Below are 24,100 nucleotides of genomic sequence, written 5' to 3' on the forward strand. Positions count from 1 at the left end.
TGTCACAAATCCCGACTTTTTGAGGGATCACCAGAATTTCTATCCAAATTCTAACGGAGCGCCAAAATATTGACTGGAAATCCTGATGAATTGCCATTTGATCACAAAAAATTGACGAATCGCCATACCGTGCATTGTAAATATTTCAACATGTGTTTTTGCTTTGAAATTAGTCAAACCAACTCTAGAATAACTCCAAATTTGATGCTCCACCTTCTGATACCAATTTCAACAAATTTTAGTGTTTAAATTCAACTTAAATCTCAAAAACATTAATAGGTCCGCTTTATCTTCGTCAACAAGTTCTTTTCAGGCTCAACAAAACTCAACAATGGGGTTCTCTTCAATTTCTTCCAACCAAACCAATCCACATCATTAACGATAGCTAATATAAGTTCAAGAAAATATGTATTATCCACTCAAATTTCAATCACAAATAAGCAATGAGTCTTTAATTTTACGATATACATATCTCATTATTTTTCAATTTTAATTGTGTGCTCGTAATTTATTGAAAGAAGAAACAGAGAAGGAGAAGAAAAATATTGAAAAGATGAAGAAGAAGGAGAAGCGAAAGAAGGGAGAGGGGAGAAAAAGGAGGAAAGTTCGTAAGAAATCTATTAATTTTTGCACGACTTTACTTAACAACATAAAATTAAACACCGATTCTTAAAAAAGTTGTCCTGTAATTTTTTTTTTGTATCCTTAAGGTATGATGGGCCAAAGGTAGGGGTAAGGTCTGCGTACATTCTACCTTTCCCAGATCCCATTTGTGATATACACTGGATATTTTGTTATTGTTGTTGTTTAGATTTTATGGGCCTAGGCGACGCGATACAATAATGGGGTATTCCTAGAGGTGGCGTCGAGACCCTCAAGGGAGTATTGTGATGGCCGTGAGGAAGGACGGACGAATAAGGATGGTTAAAGGAGAATGACCAACATATTTCTAGGTCAGCATGCTCCCCAAAAGGTGAGGCGAATGATATTTTAAGCAAATCGCATAACAAAAAAGGAAAAAAATACTTTATAAAACAGAACAAACGTTCATGTGGTACATACATTTTTGAGTACTCGACGTTACGTAGTCCGTAGACAAATTTGTGAGATCTATCGGGCCAAAACTATCATGTACCATGAACTTAGACTATAAATTTGCTAAATGATGTATATTTTTTACTCCTCCCAAGATTCCCTCGATGTTAAATGGAAATTAAAGGAGATTTTTTTTAAAAAGGTAGAAATGAATCATGGTGCCAGCTGACTGAAAATGGACTATGTGCACCATTAATTATGGTTTGTTATTTTGACAGTGTGAAACAACAAAGGTGGCCGTATTCTCACATGATCTTCAACTGCATTGGGCCCTCCAAACCATTTATTTTTCTAGTTTTTAGTTGGATTGTCTTGTTCTGGTAAATTTCTTTTTATTTTAAATTTTTATTTTTTGGTTCTCTATTTCTTTTCTGTTTGTTGAATAGCACTTGGTTAACTTTTGAAGCTTTAGCATAACTTGTCAAAATTGGCAAAACATGTCACTCCTTCAAATGAAAAAAATCGTCATAATGAAAGCCTGTACATGTATGTTGGAGTGTTTATTAATGAATGATAATCTCATCCACAAAAGAAAAAGAAATACAACCAGTTAAAATGATTGTTTTCTTATATACGCATTTTAATAACTTGCCATGCAAATCATATACAATCAATCAACTTTATCTAGGTGGGTAATGATTGTACTGTGTTGCACAAGAAGATGCTTCACAAATCACACCTGTAAACAAAGTTTTATTTGAAAATATTCTCTTTCATTCTGAATAATTTTAAAATTTTCCCCCTTTATTTCTTTCCTTTTCGGTGAACATCGTTAGCCTAAAGTCCTAAACAACTCCCTTTTTCTACTTTAAATTTTCGACAAAAGAAACTCCTTAGAATTTTGGCATAGCCATTCATTAAGTGAGTGAATATTTATGAAGGTAAATAACTTTTATTTTCCAACTCTAATAATTCATTCCTTACATAACTTTTTGTTAGAAACGAATCCATGGAAAGGGAAAATAATAGGCAATTGGTGTCATTCTCAAAATTACTAGACAGCTTTAACATGATAAATACTTACATGCACTCGATATTTGCAGTAGACAAAATAATTTAATTTTAACAATTATACCGGTGAAATTGCTTTTTTTGGTCAAAAGATAAAAGTACATTAACTAAGAAACATTACAAGGAATTGTGGCTGCTCTCAATATCAAGGTTCGGAGTGTTACAAAAAGGGATCGGTTAGAAATTCGGACAACTGCCGTGAGTACATACTATTGGTGAGTGGTGTAGTCAGTGGAGGAGCCACCTTATGCTACATTCGTCAGAAAATATGTTGTTTAGCTAGGTCAAAATATTAGTTTTATGTATATACATATTATGTGTTGACTCCCCTTATTTTATACGTGCGACTATTTTTTTTATATTTTAACACTCCTTAATATAATTACTGGCTCTCCATTTTGGTGTAATAGAAAAAGGAGCCATTATGGCTACATTCCTCGTAAAATATGTGGATGTCAATTGAAATATTAGCATGATAAAAATGCATATCAAAATATAAAATGTTATATATACAAAGTATATACATTTATTATGGATAGATTTTTACTTCCCAAAACCGAACACAATTATCTTTAAAGCCTAAAAAGCCCCAGCGAAACTCTTTTTTTATATTATTTTAACACCCTTAATATAATTACGCTTCCTCAACGGTGTACGTAGAAAACGAGAAGTTGCATGCGAGGCATGTATTGTTTCCTCCAAGTGTAGTAGAGTAGCGGATCACTCAACTGGTGGATAGCGAACCCTCAATCATGAAATATTAGCATGATAAAAATGCATATCATTTAACCATAATTATAAAATGATACATGTATATAACAAAGATATATATTATGTATTTATTGTGCAATTGTGGATAGATTTTTACTTCCCAAACCGAACACAATTTCTCTTTAAAGCCTAAAAAGCCCCAGCCAAACTCTTTTAGCATATTGTATTTTTTTTTTATTTTAACACCCTTAATATAATTACTGGCTCTCCACTGGTGTACGTAGAAAACAGTAGAAGTTGCATCCAGAGGCATGTATTGTTTCCTCCAAGTGTAGTAGACTAGCGAATCACTCAACTGGTGGATAGCGAACCCGCAATCATGAAATATTAGCATGATAAAAATGCATATCATTTAACCATAATTATAAAATGATACATGTATATAAGAAAGATATATATTCTGTATTTATTGTGCAAATGTGGATAGATTTCGACTTCCCAAACCGAACACAATTTCTCTTTAAAGCCTAAAAAGCCCCAGCCGAACTCTTTTAGCACATTGTAAGTAAAAACTTTAACCTGTCCCTGTCCCAACTAAAAGGCTTTTGAGAAATGTCACTTTGTGAAGCCAGCTAGAGGCTTCTTCCAAAAGCAAGCAAAACAAAAAAAGAGACCATAGTGGGAAACAAAAACAAAAAGAAGAGAGAGAAAAAAAAAAAAAAAACAAGAGTTTAAAATAAATAATTTGAAGTTGTCGTAAAGAACTTCACTTCTCTTATTAGTTTCATTTTTGCTGCGGCATTTTCTATTTACTTGTTAGTCATATGATGACAAAAATAAAACTTCAACTATGATAAGATTTACATCGTAATTATATAATTTAATTTCACATCACTTATGTAAACTTTTCAATTAAAAAATTGTAAAAAAGTATTCAATTCAACACAAGGGTTTTGTTATTCTGTTTTTTGTTTTGACAGATTGAATTTATTTTAAATTATCTAACATTTTAGGAAATAAGAAATATTTACTATTTTCTCAATTTCATCCTTAGCACTCAAATTAGTAAAGTGAAATATTATAATTCTGTTATAATTTGTTTGCGAATCAAATGATTATATCTTTACTAGGAGAAGGATAAACAACGAAAATAGAATGTAGAGTGCGCGTTTGGGATTTTAATTTGAGAAAGAATATTTCAAGAACTAAAATAATAATAATTAGGGATTAAAGTAATAAAATTTCTGGTCAAAATAAAATGCATATAAACTAAAAGGCTTTTGGATAATTTTGACTTATAAACAGTTTTTAGTGTTTAATCGGATATAAGCTTAACAATATCCTTTAAATTTGTTAAATCTGTTTCTTAAATGGTGTGTAAGAACAATAAAAGAAATACAGGCCTATCTATAATGACATCTACATATAACATCACCTCTTTATAACAATTAAGTTTTTTCGAAACTGATTTTTTGTATTATGTTTTACCTCTCAATAACAACTTTTTACGTATAACAACAACAACTATCTTTATAACAGTACACTCTTTGTAAATTACCTATATAACTTTTTTTTTTTTAAGGTAATATAATGAATAATCTTTATAGAAATAAACTCTCTAAGATTACCAATAATAGGTTTAGAGATTTTGACCAAATGTTTTGATACTTTAATAATATTTATGACAAATAATATTATATGAAAATATATTTCCATCATGAATTTTTTCTTTATTATACAAAGTATGATTAAGCTTAGGATTTCACAATTAAAATTAAAAAAAAATAGATTTTTACATTTTTTTGCCTATAAAAGTAAACTATTATTTAAATATCTATGCTATTATACGTGTATAACAATCATTTACTATAGTAGCAAATTTTTTTTGAACCCAATGATGTTGTTATAGAGAGGTCTGACTGTACTATGATTTATCCATTTTGCCTGTGTGATACTAATAGGGGCGGGCGTTCGGTTTTTCGGTTCGGTTTTATCAAACTTCGATTTGGCTATTTCGGTTAGTTTTTGAAGGTGGACACCGAACCAAACTAGTTCGGTTCGGTTCTTTCGATTTCGGTTTTTAAAGTTCGATTCGGTTTCGATTTTTTTTTCAATTCGTTTTTTTGATATAATATTAGAAGCGATTCCATTGACACTAATTCATATTCTCAAAAGCAATAAAACATAAACTGATAAATTGAAATCAAAATCAAACAAACAAGATATCACAAGAATAGAAAACTATAATCATGATATAGTATTACTAAAATAAGTATATACATACCGTAGTTAATAATTAAGAAAAAACACATAAAGGATACAATAATCCTAAAGAGACATCGTAGTTACCTTTCTTCGTTAAGGATATTTGATTTTCTCAATTGAAGTGGAAAATTAGGGATACAAATGCAAAAGAGGACTTATCACAATTGAGTTTTTTTTGCTTTAAACTTAATGCCTACTCGACTATTTTAATTTTTTTTTGGGTAATGTATTACATTTCGGTGCACGTTCGATTTTTCGGTTCGGTTTTATCAAACTTCGGTTGGCTTATTTCGGTTTCGGTTTTTTGATCGTAGACATTAAACACCGAACGAAACTGGGCCTTCGGTTTGTTGAAGTTTCGATTCGATTCGATTTTCGATATTTATGCCCAGCCCCAGATACTATTTTATTTCTATGAGGTTTCCATCTATAAACCTTTTATAATAATAAAAAATTATAATATTGTTTTAATAAGTTTAAAAATTATGCCATTTATAGACTGATCCAAAAATAAAAGAAGTAAAAAAGAAAAAAGAGGAGAAGAAAGGAAACAAAAGAGAACAGCTAAGCACCTGCTTACACAATATATATTAGTCTTACTCCTACACTAATCTTAGCCCAACCCATGAATGGCTTTTCTTTGATTTTCGATTTCCGTGTCAAGCAAGCATCCATTCCAATCTTTGCTTGCTTAACCCCTGGGCAATTGAAATACCCCTTCTTAGCTTACTCCAAATTTCTTCACTATTATCCAAGTTATCATCACACCCCCTCCCCACCCCCCTCAACACCCCCTCCCTGTTGTCTTTTTTAAGCTTTGCTTCACTTCTAATCTTCTCAAACCTAACACCCTTTTCTTCTTCTTCTTCTCTCTTTTTATTTATACATACATCTCTATTTTTTGTATGTATCTGTTGTTTTTGTGGTGGGCTTCTTGAACAGAACCCCTGATTCTCATTTTCTTGGTTTTTGGGTAAGTTTTGTTTCTTTTTTCTATATATATGTATCTGTTGTGTAGTTTGTGAGGTGGGTTTCTTGAAAAAGAACACACTGATTATTGGTTTCTTGGTTTTTGGGTGAGTTTTGGTTCTTTTTTTCTATATGTATCTGTTGTTTCTGAGGTGGGTTTCTTGAAAAAAAAAGAACACTAATTATTCGTTTCTTGGTTCTTTGTTATGTATGTATCTGTTGTTTCTGAGGTGTATTTCTTGAACAGAACCCTGATTATCAGTTTCTTGATTTTTGTTTTTTGTTTTTTGTTTTTCAGGCCAGAAATGGAGCAAGAAGGAGCACTTGTTTTAGTACCGGCAGGGCCAGTTACTGCTGCAGCTACACCTAAGAGGGCAGTGGCTCCGCCTACATCGTTAGCGCCAGGTTTCAGGTTTCATCCAACAGATGAGGAGTTGGTCCGGTACTATCTCAGGAGGAAGGCTTTTGGGAAGCCATTTCGGTTTCAGGCTGTTTCTGAGATTGATGTTTACAAATCTGAGCCTTGGGAGCTTGCAGGTTATTTTTTTTTTTTTTTGTGAATTTTTAGCATGTTTATGGTATGCTTTTTTGAGATTTTTTTTTGTACACAGCTGATATGAATTTTCATTTCTTGTCCAAGATGTTATGGTTTTATTTTTTTGTGGTATATTTGCAGCTTTGTATGTGATTTTTTGTTTGTTTCATTTTTTTTTCTCTCTATGTTTTATCTGTTTAGTTTTCTTGGATTTTTGAAAAGTTGCTTAGTTTTGTAAGTGAGTAAATCCTATTACCTGTCTGTTTGTGTTTCTCTCTGTGTGTTTTTGAGTGATGAGTTAGTTTCATTTGATTGCAAAAAAACAAAACTCAGAGGTTATACATGCCTTAAAAAAGGTTTTTTTTTTTTTTTTTTGATAAGTAAGAAAAATGTATCTTCAAGGTTTGTTTACCATAAAAATTGAATTTTTAGTATATGGTTACAAATCTTTTTCTTCATTGTTTTAAAAGAGGAATGGTCGGAGAAGGAATTGCTTGGCCTTTTTTGCTCTCTCATAAGCTTATGTATGGACTGTCATACAATTTGAAGACATCAGAGAGAATTCTACTGTTCATGCAAAACCCAACAAAAAATGTTTTGATTAGAGAAGCAGTCTAGTTCTCTTAGTCTTCAGGAAGAATTGTGCATTAATGACTTTTTGATTGGTGTCCCTAAAAGTCTCAATGCTGCTGCACAAGAATTGCATTTCTTCTTTGCCGGTTGTTGTAACAGCTGTGATGTTTTTGTTTGGATGTGTTATCAGTTTCTCATGTCATAGACATTTTCTACTCTTGAATTTGGTAGTCATTAATTTTGATGAATTACCTTTTGGTTTTGTCTGTACAGAATATTCATCTCTGAAGACCAGAGATCTAGAGTGGTACTTTTTCAGCCCTGTGGATAGGAAGTATGGGAATGGATCTCGGCTTAACCGGGCCACTGGCAAAGGCTATTGGAAAGCTACTGGGAAGGATCGTCCTGTTCGCCACAAGTCTCAGACCAATGGAATGAAGAAAACACTTGTTTTCCATAGTGGTCGAGCTCCCGATGGTAAGAGAACTAATTGGGTAATGCATGAGTACAGACTCACGGATGAAGAATTGGAAAGGGCTGGAGTTGTGCAGGTGCGGATCTGAATTTGGGAAACGCCTCGATTGTACTTTTCATTGAAGTTTTGAATCTTAATATGTTTTTGTTTGTTTGCGAGGAAAAAGGATGCCTTTGTACTCTGTAGAATCTTTCAAAAAAGTGGATTAGGACCTCCTAATGGCGACAGATATGCGCCATTTATTGAGGAGGAATGGGATGACGATACGGCACTTTTGGTTCCTGGAGGAGAGGCAGAGGATGACGTGGCCAATGGTGATGAAGCACGAGTCGAGGGAAATGACCTTGACCAGGTTCACATTTTCGTGATCTCTTCAATATGGCCTATCGCTGTCTTTTTGCCGCGCTATTAATGCGAATGAATACAACTTTACTATACCAGGGAATTGTGAATGCGGATATATACAACTTCCGCACTTTCCGCCGCTGGTATTAATGTGGATAAATACAACTCACTATTACAGGAAATTATGAATGCTATTGTCGTTACATTACATGTAGATGCGGTGCTTTTAGTGGCACGAAAATTTGCCGTTCTTTTAGTTTGTCGTCTTTCTCCTCGTCTGACCGTTCTTCGGAAACCCAATCCCTTTTAGCTTTTAATTGCAAGAACCATTTGCCGCTCTTTTAGTTTCTCTTGATTCTCTTTGTATTACCGTTCTTGAAAAAAAAAAAAAAACCCGGTTCTGTTGGTACCGTGGTAGTTTCTCCATTAATTCTTCTCATCCATCTGATGTTAAGTTTGTACAACAACAACATATCCGGTGTAATCCCCAAGTGGGGTCTAGGGAGGGTAGCATGTACGCAGACCTTGTGCCTATCCTTTGCGGGATAGAGAGGCTGTTTCTGATAGACTCTCAGCTCAAAAGAAATGTTTCTGAAGCAAGGTTGTAAGAAAAACAGGGTAGTAAAGTAGCAAGATACAAGGCAACTACAGCAACAGATAGTAGTACATATCAAAGAATAAGAAACTATGCGATAACTAAAGAATACTACTAAGAAGGATAAACACTCAACTACCTACTAGCTTTCTACCCTAATCCTCGTCTTCCATAATTACCTACTAGCTTTCTACCCTAATCCTCGACTTCCATACCTGCCTATCTAAGGTCATGTCCTCAGTGAGCTACGCCATGTCCTGTCTAATCAAACCCCTCCATACCCAAAGTTCTTCTTCAGTCCTCTACCTCTCCTAACCCCTGCTACGGCCAACCTTTCACACCTCCTTACCATCGTACCTCCTCTTCACATGCCCGAACCATCTCAACCTCGCTTCCCTCATCTTGTCCGCCACGGATGTTAGGTTTTTGTCATAATTTTTTGTTACCCCAAGTAGAACGTGAAGAAAGCTGGCATTGCTGAGGTTTCATTTTAGCTCCCTTTTGTCCAGTGAGATTCACAAGCTGGTAGAGTGGTTGTTTTCCGTTCTCTATATCCTTTTGGACTGGCTCCACATGATTGCGTATTTGAAGACATCTCATATATGTCCTGACCTTATTAGGAAGGGAGTAATATTCAGTTTCTCTGCTTCTCTGTCTCCAGGTACAAGTGCGTCCTTTAGAGTCAGGCTTTCGCCTGCCCATTTCATGCATGAAGCTAGACATGAAACCTAGATCCAATCATCTGTAAAGGAAAGAAGATAAATATGGATGAACTTATAATGGCTAATAATATAATCAATTTAGAATTAGATGGATTAATTTCTCATTTTGTTGTTCATGTCATATAGTTAAACTGCTTAAAAGGAAAGCTGAAACTGCAGATTTATCTCTTTCAGATTATGTGACAATCACAATTTATTTCTCCAGACTCTTTGTTTTGTCACGTGCAAGTGTCCAGTCATAACATAGGTAATAATAATATGGCTACTTGCAGAGTAGAGCTAGCCATTTTTTAGTCTTGTGTGTCTACTCTAGGAAAGGAAAAAGAAGCTTTACTGCCTTCTTGGCAAGGGCTACACTAGATCTACCAATTGAGTCGTGCATGTGTAATAAACTCGGAATTACTAGACAATAGATTACTTATTGAGATCTACAATGTGCGTACTTTGTGCTCTTTGTTTCCCTTTCTCCCCCTCTTGTTAGGAGAAAATCCTAGTGGATAGATACCTTGTTACCAATTTGTTGGAAGTTCTGATTTGTTCCTCATTTCAAATTATGGTGATACCAGGGTTTATGAGTTGGGTAGTGTCATTCTATTTTCTAGGTGAAGTGGGATCGATTTGCTACTTTGCATCGGAATGAGAATGTGGTGTGCTTTGATGTGCATAGGAAGAGAAAAAGAAGGTATGAACTATAGTATTGAAAGATGAGTGTATACTTCAAGGGCTTGAATTATTTTGTGAGTCGAGAGGCAATGCCATGGGGCACCATCGCTACTCCCTCTTTGCACTTCAAGCCCCAGACCCTTATAATAATGGTAGAGTTAGGGGTGGCCTCAAGCAGAATTGACTGGTCGTGCTTGGTCGAAGCTCGAGTAGGTAGCCATTCCCTTTTCACGAGTCTCCTACGTGAGACTTTGGAAAGACAGCATCAGTGTTAATGACTTCAGTCAAATCCTTTTTTTTTTTTTTTTTGAACCTTCACTATCGTGGGACAGATTACAATTACATCCACGGTCCATTATCTTTTTAATTGATAAAAAATTGTCATAAGTCATTTATATTTTCATCCTCCATTGTTTTATCCTGAAAATCATGACAAACCCCAGGAGATGAACTTCAACTTGCAAAATGATGATGCTTTAGTTTGCTAACATGGCTGGATGCGAGTTTGTTTAGTGATGATTGTAATTGTTGGCGGAATGATGCTTTGTTATTTGTGATTTATTCATTACAGCTTGTGTTAACTGACATTACATACCTGAAGTTCCAGAAATAAATTATAAATTATACAAAAGAAAAAAGAGCTTGAAGTTCCCGTTCATGTATTCTGTCTTAAATTTCTGTTCAAGAGAATTTTCCTATCTTTTGTCGGTGATTAGTGCTTATGATATATGAAAATAAATTAATAGCTAACTTGCAGTGGAATAGTTTTCACTGTGACAAATGATAACTTGTGAACTGGAACTGTTGTTTGGAATTTTCATTGTGTCTTTGATTATAAAGCCTCTTAGTGATGCTCATTACTGATTTGCTATGTGTTCTTGGGAATTTGACTTTTAAGGTTTTTTTGCAAATAAAATTTCCAAATTTAACTTGTATTCATTGGTTTTTTCTTCCTTCAATTTGGGCACTCTCTTCCCAATTTTTCTAAGCATGACCATGTTTGCAAGCACGTTGGGTATTTGTATCAACATTGTATATCATGCACAATATTGGGCTTTTTCTTCTGATGGATGCTTGGATATGCTTTAATATGTTCTCGGTAATTCTTTCCTTGCTGCTAACTTTTGGTTGTTCAAAACAGGATGTGCTGGCGAAGGCTCCTCGCCAAAGTGAGAACTTGCTTGAACCCCAAACACTTTCATTTGTTTGCAAGAGGGAAAGGTCAGAAGAACCAGAACCCCTCTCTTTAGCTCAAAGCAAAAGGTCCAAGCATGACGATCCTAGCTCTAGCCTCTCTTTAGCTCACAGCAAAAGATCCACGCATGACGATCCTAGCTCTAGCCTCTCTTTAGCTCAAAGCAAAAGATCCATGCATGACGATCCTAGCTCTAGCCTCTCTTTAGCTCACAGCAAAAGACCCACGAATGACGATCCTAGCTCTAGCCTCTCTTTAGCTCAAAGCAAAAGATCCACGCATGACGATCCTAGCTCTAGCCTCTCTTTAGCTCACAGCAAAAGATCCACGCATGACGATCCTAGCTCTAGCCATGCAAATGGTTCTGAGGATTCAACCACTAGCCAACAGGATCCACCAACAAAGATGATGACGACAAATTACTCCCCTACCCTCTTAGCATTCCCCTTGTTAGAGCCCCTTGAACCAAAAGAAAGCCAACCTTCTAACACCCTTACGTTTGACTCCTCCAATCTTGAGAAATCTGTTCCTCCAGGTTACTTGAAGTTCATTAGCAATTTAGAGAATGAGATACTAAATGTCTCCATGGAGAGGGAGACGGCGAAGATTGAAGTGATGAGAGCTCAGGCTATGATCAACATTCTTCAATCGCGTATCGACCTTTTGAACAAGGAGAACGAGGATTTGAGAAGGCATGTCCGAGGGGGTTAAGCTTAGCAACAACTCCATGTAATTCTAGTTTTGTAGTTGTCGGCGGAGGCCCCTTGTATCGGAGTCCTCCATTCTTGCACTGTCTTCAGTAAAGAGGAAAATGGCTGGCTATGTAATAAGAACTTTGTTTACGTAGTTTTGCTATAAACGTGGACCTATGTACCTTTAGCCACCTACAGAATGTTGTCTGTTAAACTGGTTTAAATAAAGTTGAGCGTCTTCGGTTAAAATATCTGGCTTTAATACGATGCTATTACCTTGTATGTTTACTTTTTGAGATTGTTGTGGAGGAGGACATCTACAAAGTCCGTTCAGTCTTAACAGATAGTGAGTCTAATGATGAACAGTGAACACAATGGAGTTTAGGCCCAGAGGTATTTTCACTCTCTAAATCAATTATGCAGCTGCAATGTTATTAGATATATGAGCCTTACATTCAACAACATAATAAAATGATAATAGATAAAAAACTATGAAAAAAATTTGAGAAATATTTATAAATTACATTACAAATAAATATTTTTATGCATAAAATATTTTAAAATTAGAATACATGTAATGTCGGGTTGGTTTGGTTCGGTTTGACTTTTTTAGCTAAAACCAAACCAAATAAATTATGGTCGGGTTTTTTTCAACACCAAATCAAAGAGGGTTTTTTCTCGGTTTGAGTGGGGTTTGGTGCGGTTTGTGCATTTACTTTGTACATCCCTACCTAGGCATGAACTTACTGTTAGATATACAGCGACAAAACAGTGCAAAAGCGGTATGGAAAAAGAAATAACGGGAAAAGAAATACTTGACGAATAAACCATGGTTCCCATTATTGGTTTCTGTTATAAATTCAATATTACTGATACGAGCATGCAGTCATGCACTACCAAGGACATCATCCGGTTTCTAATTCCATAACAAAAGTGGTTATTAACTCCATAACAATTTCAATATTAAAATTTCTACGTATGTGGATTCCGTGAATTAGATGACTTTTTAAAGTATTTTATGCATTCTCTCTGTTCTACTTTGTATAATACAATTAATATTTACTGGATACTGAACTTTATCATATTAATTTTAACTTATATTCTATAGTAGGGGTAATAGAAATATGTACTAAAATAATGGTTAGAGAAGTTAGTTTTGACGGTCGAAAATATGACATCCATATTCTAGAATTTAATATGTTGTTGAAAATATGTTGTTCATCATAAAATTCAATAGTTTAATGAGTTTGACTTGTAGTTTAATGTGTTTCAAATCGCTTGAAGTAGTTTCCATCGTAAAGAGTGTCATATAAATTCGATAAAAGGAAATAATTCTATTCAAGTTGTGTATCCAAATTCAGAATAAGGAAAGGAGATCAACTAAACCGAGAAGGTATTATCCCTTTTTTCCTTCTTTAAATGAACCTCATTCTATTTATCGAAAAGGGCAAAAAAGAGAATGGCAAAGAAGTAAACAATAATTGCCCAAGTTATTAGGAAAATGTATAAATTGTAGAAACGAGGGCCAAGTGAAAATTAAAGAATTGAGGGGATGATATCTCGTACTTGAAAAAAACATAAGTAAGAAATCACGATAGCCCAATTAATTGGAACAATATGTATTTAAAAAAAAATTAAACCAGATAAGTGAAAAGGAAAGAAATTGAAGGAGTTGATATGAAAAAAAAAAAAAAAAAAAACATAGTGTGACATGACTAGAAAAGGACTTGAGACAAGTCAAAACACTAACTTCATATACAAAAAAGACAAAATGAAGATTGATTATAAGTTTACTGATGATATTATTGACGTAATCACATACGTTTAATTATGCCTTAAAACGGAAGCAAGATTCATTACGTAACACTCCCTTAAGTTTCATGTATTATTCCCAGGTCTTCTTTGTTGCTTTTCCACAATGTCAAAGGCATCAATTTTTAAATTTATTCTAATTCTAATACTAGTAAATACACCCGCACTACGCGTGGTGCATTAGTTATTTTTCAAATCACAGCTGCTAATAATTTTTTCTATGTCAAAACCCTCGCAAAAGTTAGCTTGTCGCTATTTCAATATTTTCATCATTGTAAGTAACTATTTTCAGAAGCAATCTCTTTTCAAAGTTATCTCAACAAAAAACATAGATACAAATAGTAAAAATACCAGGAAGTACTGCATTCAGCACTGAGTAGAACATGCAAGGACATCATATTCCAGACAAAAAAAATATAGAAGGCACTATAGATCAGACATGGAAAGTAACAATTCGAACTAAAAAAACTAACTCCGTATCTTTTTTTAATCGTCATCCCAGATACACCACAAAGTAGATATAACAGCAACTAGATCAATCGGATGCAGAACAAATTAGCACGGCCTTGATTACAAAAATGGTGCAAAGAGATGTCTTAATACATGAAATAAACAAAGATAAATCATTTCTTAAGTTTGGAGTTCTATAATCAATTGAAAAACGTAGAAATTAAAATATTAGCCTTCAAAAATTAGTATGAAGCCTCCATAACTTTGATTGTTTCTTACAAATTCTAATCTTGAATGGACAGGTAAATTATCATTGAGATTAGAGTCTCTTCTTTCATGAATTTTAAAGCAAGTGGATACTCTTGAAAAGAATAAGCAAGTCTCGGGAACATATCTATATAACCCATGTCTCACTTGTAAAGCTTACATGTAGACCATCATAATTAGCTCTATTTTCTGACCACCCCTGAATATCTCTTCATATAAGATCCTGTGCAAAAAAAATCGAATTAACATCAAACATTATACATAGGTGTCATAAGCATTAGAAAGTCAAAAAAATAGATATTCTAGGTTGTATAATTCGTACACGCATAAAATATTTCTTTAGAGAAAGCACCTATATATACATTCAACAAATTGTTGGGCAATAGAAGAGCTCAAACTTGCACATTGTCAGTGGGTCCTCCATGTTAGATAAGGAAAAAAAATGTATCAAATATCATGATGAAGAAACCTGCAATGGGATCATCAAATTGGCTTATAAAAAAAATCAAATCAGGCAATTCAAGCACCAAAAAAAAATATCCGCAGAAGAAAACATTAAATATCTAAAGTTACAACTCTCAAGAATCAATAGAAAATACAAAAATATCAAACTTAAAAATGTTCAACAAAACTACTCTCAGCTATATATGTGAGTTTATGCAAGATGTTGTCACACTAAATAACACAGAAAGCTTCAATTATGATAAGAACACCGATTCATTTCACCAACTTATGTAACCCCAAAAGAGCTTCTATGAAATATTTTGAGTTATTCATATTCCTTATAATGAAATGTTTGTTTAACACAATCAAGAAACTAAAACCCCACAACTTGTGAAGTTATGGGCCTTCATACTGGAATGTGGATAGCTAAAGTTATCAGATAAATAGCATGTACCTGATCATTTTATTTGAACTTTCTAAGTAGTTGTTTCTACATAGAAAAAAATCCTACTGATGTGTACACGAAATACCAACCAAAGACTTGCTATATTGTATAGAGTACATATACAAGTTTTTAAAGAACTAAATTTCCCCAAGGAACTCTATGATCGTACTCAATTTTTATTTTTATATAAAGGTATGCCGGAGTAAACAGAATAGATACGTGAGCAATATAACAGATACATGTACATATCCCATATTCAGGATCAAGTGGTCCATATGTATCCTCTTGCAATTAACGGTAGTACATTTATCACCAGAAATGTAATTGCTATATAAAACCCATAAAAGCATTATTAGTGCGAAGTCTCAACACTAAGCTTCTAAGATAGCAACGGAAAGAAAGCAAACCAGAAAGTATTCCAACCCTTCTTTAAGTGCACAGAAATTTTGTTCAAGAACACAAACACAACTGGAATTGCGCAACCTAAAATGAAGCAGGAGCTATTTATATCCAATATAAGGATATATGAGACATCAACCAAGTATGAAAGAGAGCTTTTGTATATTGTTAAACCAACTCACCATCACATAAGAAAGTGTGCAGGAAAACAATTCAAATATTTTCTTAAAACAACAATAGTTACAAATAATTACTACAATAATGAGATATCTGGAAGTAAAGTTGCATCTCTCTGTAAGGTGGCAATTTTTTTTTCAAGTTTTGGCAAATGCATACAGGTTTGGTCTATATTAACCACATTTTTCTTCTACATTTTTCTTCTTTCTTCACCCTGTTATGTTAATTTTTCAATCTATGTCGTTTGTGGATTAGTTCGTTCTCTAATGCCGATCAAAATTTCAAATGACTGCATAATAATGATGTAGCATACTTAGAAAGATACAAATTTAAGGGGAAAAATGGAAGTTATAGTTAAAGACAGGGAAAAAATTACACAAAAGAAAGGAACAAAACTCATTCTTGAAGCAATTTACCGCATCAAATCACAGCGAACAATTTTCTCGATTTTCTCCTACTTTGTCCCAGATTCCATCCCCATTACAGCCAAAATAAACTCGAAACACTTCAAATGAACTAATTCATGAAGTATATGCTGGACATATATTTTGATTTTATACTCACCTGTGCATATCCCATAGAGATCACACAAGAATTAAAGTTGAATCTTCCAAAGCACCATCGTTTTCTGTCTCAATTGAGTAAGTTACTGATGTATAGGAAATTGAAGAGCAAAACAAACAGAAGACGTGAAAACAGAAGGGGAAAAAGTAAAATAGCACCATCTTTGAGAAAATTGTTAACAGCCTTCCGCTTCATCTTCTCCGGATTTTGTTGATGCATAATGAGAGTAGGAAAAAGGGAGGTGTTAATTGGAGGAATGGAGTAGCGTTTGAACAGGGGAAAGGCAACCGGTCGTAAGGCAGAGAAAGAAGAGAAGCGACGCTTCTGTAAAATTTTAAACCGAGGGTTGAATTGTATTGTAGATGGGAAACCTTTTTTTTTGTTTTTTTTTTTTTTTTATACTTTTAAATGGCTAAAATTTGACAAAAAAGATAAATAGCAATATTGCTTTTTTAGGCTGCCACGTCACCGGGCCTAGGTCCCGGCTTTGTATAATGTATAGATATATATGATATGATATATGATAGGTCATCAACAAAATTCAATGGCAACATCTGCAGATACCCTTTATTATCTTCACCAAAGTACCTGAGCAGATATTTTAGATACTGAGTTTATTCTTTTTTTGTACAGGTAGGCAGAGGGGAGGAGTCCGATGCTAATACAACAAAGGAAATGGGGGAACTAGGTGGAATTTAAACAGAATCATGAGAATGCAATAAACACTGCAGTCATCAAGATAAAACAGTAAATTATATGGACTGAAGCTCTGGAGAAAAGAAAAGGGATTATATGGAGTGAAGCACAACTGACAGAAACCGACGTAAGCTCTTCCTAACAGCTTACCACATTCTAAATCTCCTTGCAATTAATTTAAACGGGTTACTTTCAAAACTAAAATTTTAACAGCAATAGTTGAGTGATGTAATAAGAAGATCAGAATAGGGGAAACTTAAACATTCTTAGAAAACATGGATGATCATATTGTAGGAAGTCCCTCACGTGGTTACTTGAATAGACGTACAAATAATTTCTTTGGTCCAAGCGCCGAAACTCAATTATAACTTATATAGTGCTACTAGTCTAGAGTCATCTTAACATTAAAATAAGTTAAATATCCTATATGCTTTTATTTTTTGATGTTTCTTGTATGTAGAGCTTTCTATTTGTTTCAACAAAAGGTTGTTCAGTACCCAAACTTTAAAGCGACCTTCGGCAATGCGTTCAAGTCATTGTAGTGCACCGATCAAAAAGGAAAGAAGAAAACCAAGAAGAAAAATACGTTTAAGGTGAAAAATCTAAAAGAAAAGTCTAGAACAGTACATAAATTTGCACCAAGCAGTTGAAGCATCATAAGAGAAGGACATGGTACTTGTTGGTTGAACTACTCATTCATCATTCAGCCAAAATACTTAAAATGAGTTAATTGTTTTCTATTTTCATCAAATCTGAAAAAAGTTTATATTTTATCAAAAGAAACAACGGAAAAGAATAGAGAAAAATAGTTTCACTTTGTCAAATGAGCAACTTTGTATACTCGATAATCATTACTTAGTTATTTGTTGGTATCCAACCATTATGAAGAGTAAAATGTTGAGATATTATGTAGTCTTTACCAAATGCTCATGAAAGAGCCTGTTCTTCAACAAAACAAACGTGGTGGTTCTTCTGTGGAATATAACCAACCCTGTTAAACAAGAAATTGTGTCATGAAAGGAGTGCCAAAAAAAAAAAATCGACAAACTTGTTATAGCATTACTCCACCGAGTCTTAACGAAAATTTACCTAAAGTGCAGCCCGTGGATTTTGACTTGATATACCACAGCAACGTTCTAGCATGACCCTGGATCTAGCAACCAATGAGAAAAAGACAGAAATCTCATGATTAAACCATATCTTAAAAGGAATATAGATATTCCTCATTTGATGAAGAATTAGAAAAACAACAATTCATTTCAAGTGGACAAGCGAAATGCTGAAAACGTAGCACCGATGCAATTAACTGATAATTTTGCGTTTTCTTATGTCAAAATAATTGCAAGAAAATGGATTAAATTACTATAAAGCCTTCTTTGTGGAACTCCTAAAACTCTACTCCCTCCGGTCCAAAATAATTGAGAATTTAGCTTCTAAAAGTTGGTCCAAAATAATTAAGGTTTTAGTCTATCAAGAAGGTGTTTTACTCATTTTCCAAATTTACCCTTGACACATTAGTAATTCAATGAACAAATTCAATGCTCGTTATATTTTCAAAGCACCTACTATTAACTAAGAGTATTTTAGTCAATACACCTCTTACTGTTTAGGAGTAAGTGAATTACTTAATCCATGTGACCAAGTCTAAAACCTCAATTATTTTGGACCGGAGGGAGTAGTAATATGTACTTGCATGGGAAATGAAAAGTTTGGAAAACAATAAACCGGAGATGGAGAATGGGAGTAACTCGTGGAAAATAACAATTACAAAATCAGACTCAGAAAGTGAAAGAGATACAGAGACTTAAGTACCTAAGTTCTGAATTCTCCTCCCACCTACTTCAATTTTTGGAATATGGGAAATGTTGGGCCACTGGAAGTTTGGGCCACTCCGATTGCTGCAACTTTCTTCTAACTCTAGGCAGCCATCAATATCCAGGCGCCATAATTTGGTGAGGCGTCGCATGGCATCTCTGGATGGCTGACGCATACAAGTGTAAGAAGTTTGAAGTGGTTAAAGGTACTTTCTCTTACTTTCGGGGGCATTGTTCCTAGAAGCTCCATCATTAGTGCTAGGTGGTCCTGCCAACCCAAGAAAGCTTTCAGTAAGTATATGTTAATTTAAGTAGTAAATCACAATAACAATTATTGGCAAATGACAGCAACCGAAGAGAACCATAGAGAGCTTATACCCAGGATTAAGAAACTAGAAATTCATCATAAAAAGGAAATGAGTTATGAGTCGGACCAAATAAAGGTCTCAGCAGCTAGTCAAGTTCTTATTTTGATCCCAAGTATTGAAATTTGAAGAAACAGTCTATTAAGAGATAACATACTCTATTTGTTGAGCGAGTCAAGAGATAACTTGGTTACCCCTTTAAAACGATAAATTCAGGCAGCAAGTTAAGAGATAACACAGTCTATTTGTTGAACTCATGTTTCCTCTTTGACAACTTTAAGTATCTATATATATATATATATAAAAGCAGGCCTTGACGTGGCAGCACATCATCACAGGATTACTATTTATCTCTTTCCCCAGATTTTTGAGGGGAAAAAACAATTTTACAGCCTTAAAATTAATTATAACCCCCCAAAATTACAGACGCCTCTTCGCCCTTTGTACCCATGGGCGGAGCCACCTTAGGCGAAGGGTGGTTTGGTGCACACCCTTTGTCAGAAAGTTACGTGGCGTACATAGATTAAATATTAGCTATTATGAGTATATACTTAATTCTACACACTCTTAATACAAGTGAGAAGAAAATTTGCATACCCTTCGCAAAATTCCTGGCTCCGCCACCGAATTGTAACCCCCACAAACTACGGCAGCTTTTACAAAAACGAGACAGCCCCTCCCTACTTTCCCCATCACGCTCCCTCCTATTCTTCCTGCTCTACCTCTTCTTCCCAACATCATTCTCCAGACAACATACAACCTCTTCGCCGCCATCCCACGTGCTACTCACAAAGCAGCACAACCCTCCCAGGTATGGTTCTTCCCCATTCTAATCCACTTAGAGTTTTTTTACTTTTACATGGATTCCCTGTGTATTCAGTCTCTATACTGTACCAATCTGTAGGAATACCCTTCCTTTTCACAGAGTTGACAATATTCGAGAAATATATTTGCTGCCTTAGGCACACTCCAATGCTGGGAAGAAAAGTACGTCGACAGAAAAGGAATTGAACAGAATGACTTTTCAAAGTTTAGGCTTAGTTGCGTTACGCTTCGGGTCTTAATCTTGAAAGGAGATTAATTGCCTAAAAAAACCTTAAACAACAAAAATATGATTCCTGCCCATTCTAAACGAATTTGAGTTTACTTTATTTGACACATATTACATGTGTATTCGGATTATATGCTATGCCATTCCGTAGGAGTACCCTTCCTTCCCGATCGCCAATCAAACTCTAATTGTATTCATATTTGTAACCTACTCTATGACAGGCTTACACTTTAGACTATTTTAAAACTACCGGTACGCTCAAATAATCTACAAGTGTTGTTTCATTAGATAAAGTCGCTCGTCGTCTTCCAACTGACTCGGTTCTTACTTGTACTTCCCCCCTTCATACGCCATTTGAGACTTAATTATTACTTTATGTCTGCTTCAAATAGATTTAGAGTTTTTCTTTTTTACACACATTCCATTTCAATTTGGTTTAGATACAGTACTTTTTTTTGTTTTGTTTATATTCAGTACCATCTGATGGCTTTTGGTAGATTTAACTCGCACTATGGCTTTTTGGTCTTGGCCTTATTGTTAAATTAGTCGCTTCTAATATTCATACCCCTGACACAAGATTAACTCCGCCTTTTATCATACTTGTGGCCTCCTCCTTGCCTTGAACTTTTTTGTAATGAAGTCCTACTTCAATATGATTTTGGTACATATCTCTCCATTCTATCTTCCGTGTTATTAAATTCCCCCCCCTCTCTTTTTACAGGCACTATTTCATTAGATAAATTCCTTCACCGCAGGTTCGCTCCACCTTTAAACACTATTTCCTTACTCGCAGAATTCGTGACATTTAAAGTTTTTTTTTTTTTTTTTTCTCAAAGATCCGATGTGTACTGGCTTTATATACAGTGTCATCCCGTACGATTACACTACATGACCATTGTCATGCCCTTCGAGATTTAGCATTCATTTTTGTTTACACAAAATCCATTTGAATTTTTGTTTAGATACAGTACAATTGATTTGTTCTTTTAGCGTTTCTTCTTGAATTCACACTTTCCCTGTGCATCTAGTTTGTTTTCACAAGTCCCTGTGCATTTGATATATATACTGTACCCTCTGATGGCCGATAAAACTCGGCCTGTAATCATATGTGTGCCCTCGCTACACTTACACTTTAGACTATCTTACAACTTTAGGTACATTGTGCAGCTTTACAAGCACTGTTTCATTAGATACAGTTCTTCACCGCAGGTTCGCTCCACCTTTAAACACTATTTCCTCACTCTAAGAATTCGTGACATTTAGAGTTTATTTTTGTTCTCAAAGATCCAATGTGTACTAGCCCGTACGAGTACACTACATGACCATTGTCATCTTCCGCTTCGAGAATTAGTGTTTATTTTTGTTTACAAAAAACCCATTTGAATTTGGTTTACATACAATACTATTTTAGTTTTGCTTACATTCATTACCATCCGATTGCCGATAAAACTATGATTTTATTCTTATATACAGTACCATACTGTACGCGTTCACCACGTGACCATTGTCATCTTCTGCTTAGAGATTTAGAGTTTATTTTTGTTTACGTATATTCCATTTGAATTTGGTTTAGATACAATACTTCTTTTGTTTTGTGTATATTCAGTACCATTTGATTGCTCCTGTTAAATTAGTAGCTTCTAATTTTCGTGTCCTTGATATAAGACTAAGTATTGGAAGGCGAGTAAACGCGCACCACAAGCAAGAAATTCATGTATGTGATTTGATTATATGCATGTTTGCAGTGATTTTAACAATGTGTTGTTCTTCTTTCGTGTGTTAACTAATTAGTTTTGCTTTCTTAGCACTTATAGTGGGAATATGATACTAGAAGTTTGGACTTTCCCGGCTATTTTTGTTTCACTTATCTGGTTCCCCACTTTTTGTGTGCTTTTGGTGGGTATGAACTGTATAGAAAGACTCAAATAGTGTCATCCGATGAAAATAAAGGGTTAGCTGTTATATAAAATGCTTGGTAAGGGGGGTATATGTTGGTTAGTTCTGAATTCTTTCACTTCTACTTCTTGATTAATTTTTCGCATAAGGCTTCAATTTATAGTACACGGGCTCAATTCCTATGCTCTTATTTAGGGTGGCCGGCTCGGTAAACATTAGAGCCATTGTCATCTTCCCCATATCAAATAAAAATCATATTAAGCGCCAAAGTTCCTTGCAAAGAGCCATAGGTTATCCACTTTTCATGAACCCTGAAGAGGCAAGTTAGCACATGAAATAGACACAGCCTCAATGATGGATCAAAGTAATCTTTTGGCAAGCTTATAATTAGAATCATCCGATGAAAATAAAGGGTTAGCTGTTATATAAAATGCTTGGTAAGGGGGGTATATGTTGGTTAGTTCTGAATTCTTTCACTCCTACTTCTTGATTAATTTTTCGCGTAAGGCTTCGATTTATAGTACATGGGCTCAATTCCTATGCTCTTAGTTAGGGTGGCTGGCTCGGTAAACATTAGAGCCATTGTCATCTTCCCCATATCAAATAAAAATCATATTAAGCGCCAAAGTTCCTTGCAAAGAGCCATAGGTTATCCACTTTTCCTGAACCCTGAAGAGGCAAGTTAGCACATGAGTTTAGACAGTGCCCCAATGATGGATCAAAGTCATCTTTTGGCAAGCTTATAATTAGAATTTTCGATTGTAGTCATTTCTCAAAAAATTGATAGGATTTTATTGTATGATCAGTTCTAACTGTTAAATCATATACAACTGCTACATTGATTGAACACCATTAGAAGAAAGTGATCATCCGAACTAAAGTGTATGGACCTCCTAACAGTCTAACTTAACATAGAGCGCCTTTAATCAAACAGTCTAACTTAACATAGAGCGCCTTTAATCATAGATCTAAATTTAGCTACAAGTTTAATTGAATTTACAGCCTGTGATGGATTTTACTTCCCACTTCAGTGGGAAATAGGACAATATGCTAAACTATTTGGATGCTATTGTTTCAATATTTTTATATGATACATGAATTAGTTTATCCAAGATTCAAATACACCAGGAAAAGAACTAAAATGGAAAACTAATAGACTTACTTCAAGAAATGTTTTTTTGTTAAAGAAAGATGAACCAAATTAATATGGAAATTGAAAAGTTATTCTGAGTAAATTTGAAAAGATAAAAAAGAAGAAACGCAATAGATCTGTTAAGTTGATATGAGCGCCATATGGTATGGTAGCTTTTCAGTATGCAGTGAGGGCCAACAAAATTCAAACTGAGAGAAGAAACGGGAAAATTCAAGTAAAGGGGGCATATGTTGGTTAGTTCTGAATTTTTTCACTCCTACTTCTTGATTAATTTTTTCGCATAAGGCTTTGATTTATAGTACATGAGCTCAATTCTTATGCTCTTTGTTAGGGTGACTGGCTTGGTAAACATTAGAGCCATTGTCATCTCCCCCTTCGAGACTTAGCGTTCATTTTTGTTTACACAAAATCCATTTGAATTTGGTTTACATACAGTACTATTTTAGTTTTGCTTATATTCATTACCATCCGATTGCCGATAAAACTATGATTTTATTCCTATAGACAGTATCATCCCGTACGCGTACACCACATGACCATTGTCATCTTCCGCTTAGAGTTTTGGAGTTTATTTTTGTTTACGCAAATTTCATTTGAATTTGGTTTAGCTACAGTACTTCTTTTGTTCTGTTTATATACAGTACCATTAGATTGCTCCTGCTAGATTTAACTCACACTATGGCTTTTCGGTCTTGGTCTTATTGTTAAATTAGTAGCTTCT

At 34.5% G+C, this 24,100-nt stretch overlaps 1 protein-coding gene and 1 long non-coding RNA gene across 5 annotated transcripts; one reads left to right on the forward strand and one right to left on the reverse strand.

The window, feature by feature from the left end:
* Positions 1-5,896: 5,896 nt before the first annotated feature.
* Positions 5,897-12,095, forward strand: LOC132059112 (NAC domain containing protein 50-like). Of its 3 annotated transcripts, none has more exons than XM_059451612.1 (5): positions 5,897-6,055; positions 6,355-6,588; positions 7,433-7,710; positions 7,801-7,986; positions 11,101-12,095. In XM_059451612.1, exons 2-5 carry the CDS (start codon positions 6,357-6,359, stop codon positions 11,863-11,865), a joined length of 1,461 nt encoding a protein of 486 aa, XP_059307595.1. In that variant the 5' UTR covers positions 5,897-6,055; positions 6,355-6,356; the 3' UTR covers positions 11,866-12,095. The 3 variants fall into 3 exon arrangements, with proteins under 3 accessions (XP_059307595.1, XP_059307596.1, XP_059307598.1); XM_059451613.1 differs by having other exon boundaries at positions 5,917-6,055; positions 6,350-6,588; XM_059451615.1 differs by lacking the exon at positions 5,897-6,055 and adding an exon at positions 6,137-6,158.
* A 4,832-nt stretch (positions 12,096-16,927) lies between these two features.
* Positions 16,928-19,545, reverse strand: LOC132059109 (uncharacterized). Of its 2 annotated transcripts, XR_009415503.1 has the most exons (4): positions 18,913-19,545; positions 18,190-18,236; positions 18,021-18,091; positions 16,928-16,992 (listed from the first exon to the last, which is right to left on the reverse strand). It is a non-coding gene; the product is annotated as an uncharacterized LOC132059109 (long non-coding RNA). The 2 variants fall into 2 exon arrangements; XR_009415502.1 differs by lacking the exon at positions 16,928-16,992 and having other exon boundaries at positions 17,414-18,091; positions 18,913-19,540.
* Between the last annotated feature and the right edge of the window lie 4,555 nt (positions 19,546-24,100).

The sequence above is a fragment of the Lycium ferocissimum genome, chromosome 6 (assembly GCF_029784015.1).
Source record: "Lycium ferocissimum isolate CSIRO_LF1 chromosome 6, AGI_CSIRO_Lferr_CH_V1, whole genome shotgun sequence".
Classification (NCBI taxonomy): Eukaryota; Viridiplantae; Streptophyta; class Magnoliopsida; order Solanales; family Solanaceae; genus Lycium; species Lycium ferocissimum.

Excerpts from the sequence above, each read along its gene's own strand:
- LOC132059112 (XM_059451612.1), top strand. The coding sequence starts at position 6,357 with ATGGAGCAAGAAGGAGCACTTGTTTTAGTACCGGCAGGGCCAGTTACT. Across the intron at positions 6,589-7,432 it reads TGAGCCTTGGGAGCTTGCAG|AATATTCATCTCTGAAGACC; the intron begins GTTATTTTTTTT and ends TTGTCTGTACAG. Across the intron at positions 7,987-11,100 it reads AGGGAAATGACCTTGACCAG|GATGTGCTGGCGAAGGCTCC; the intron begins GTTCACATTTTC and ends TGTTCAAAACAG.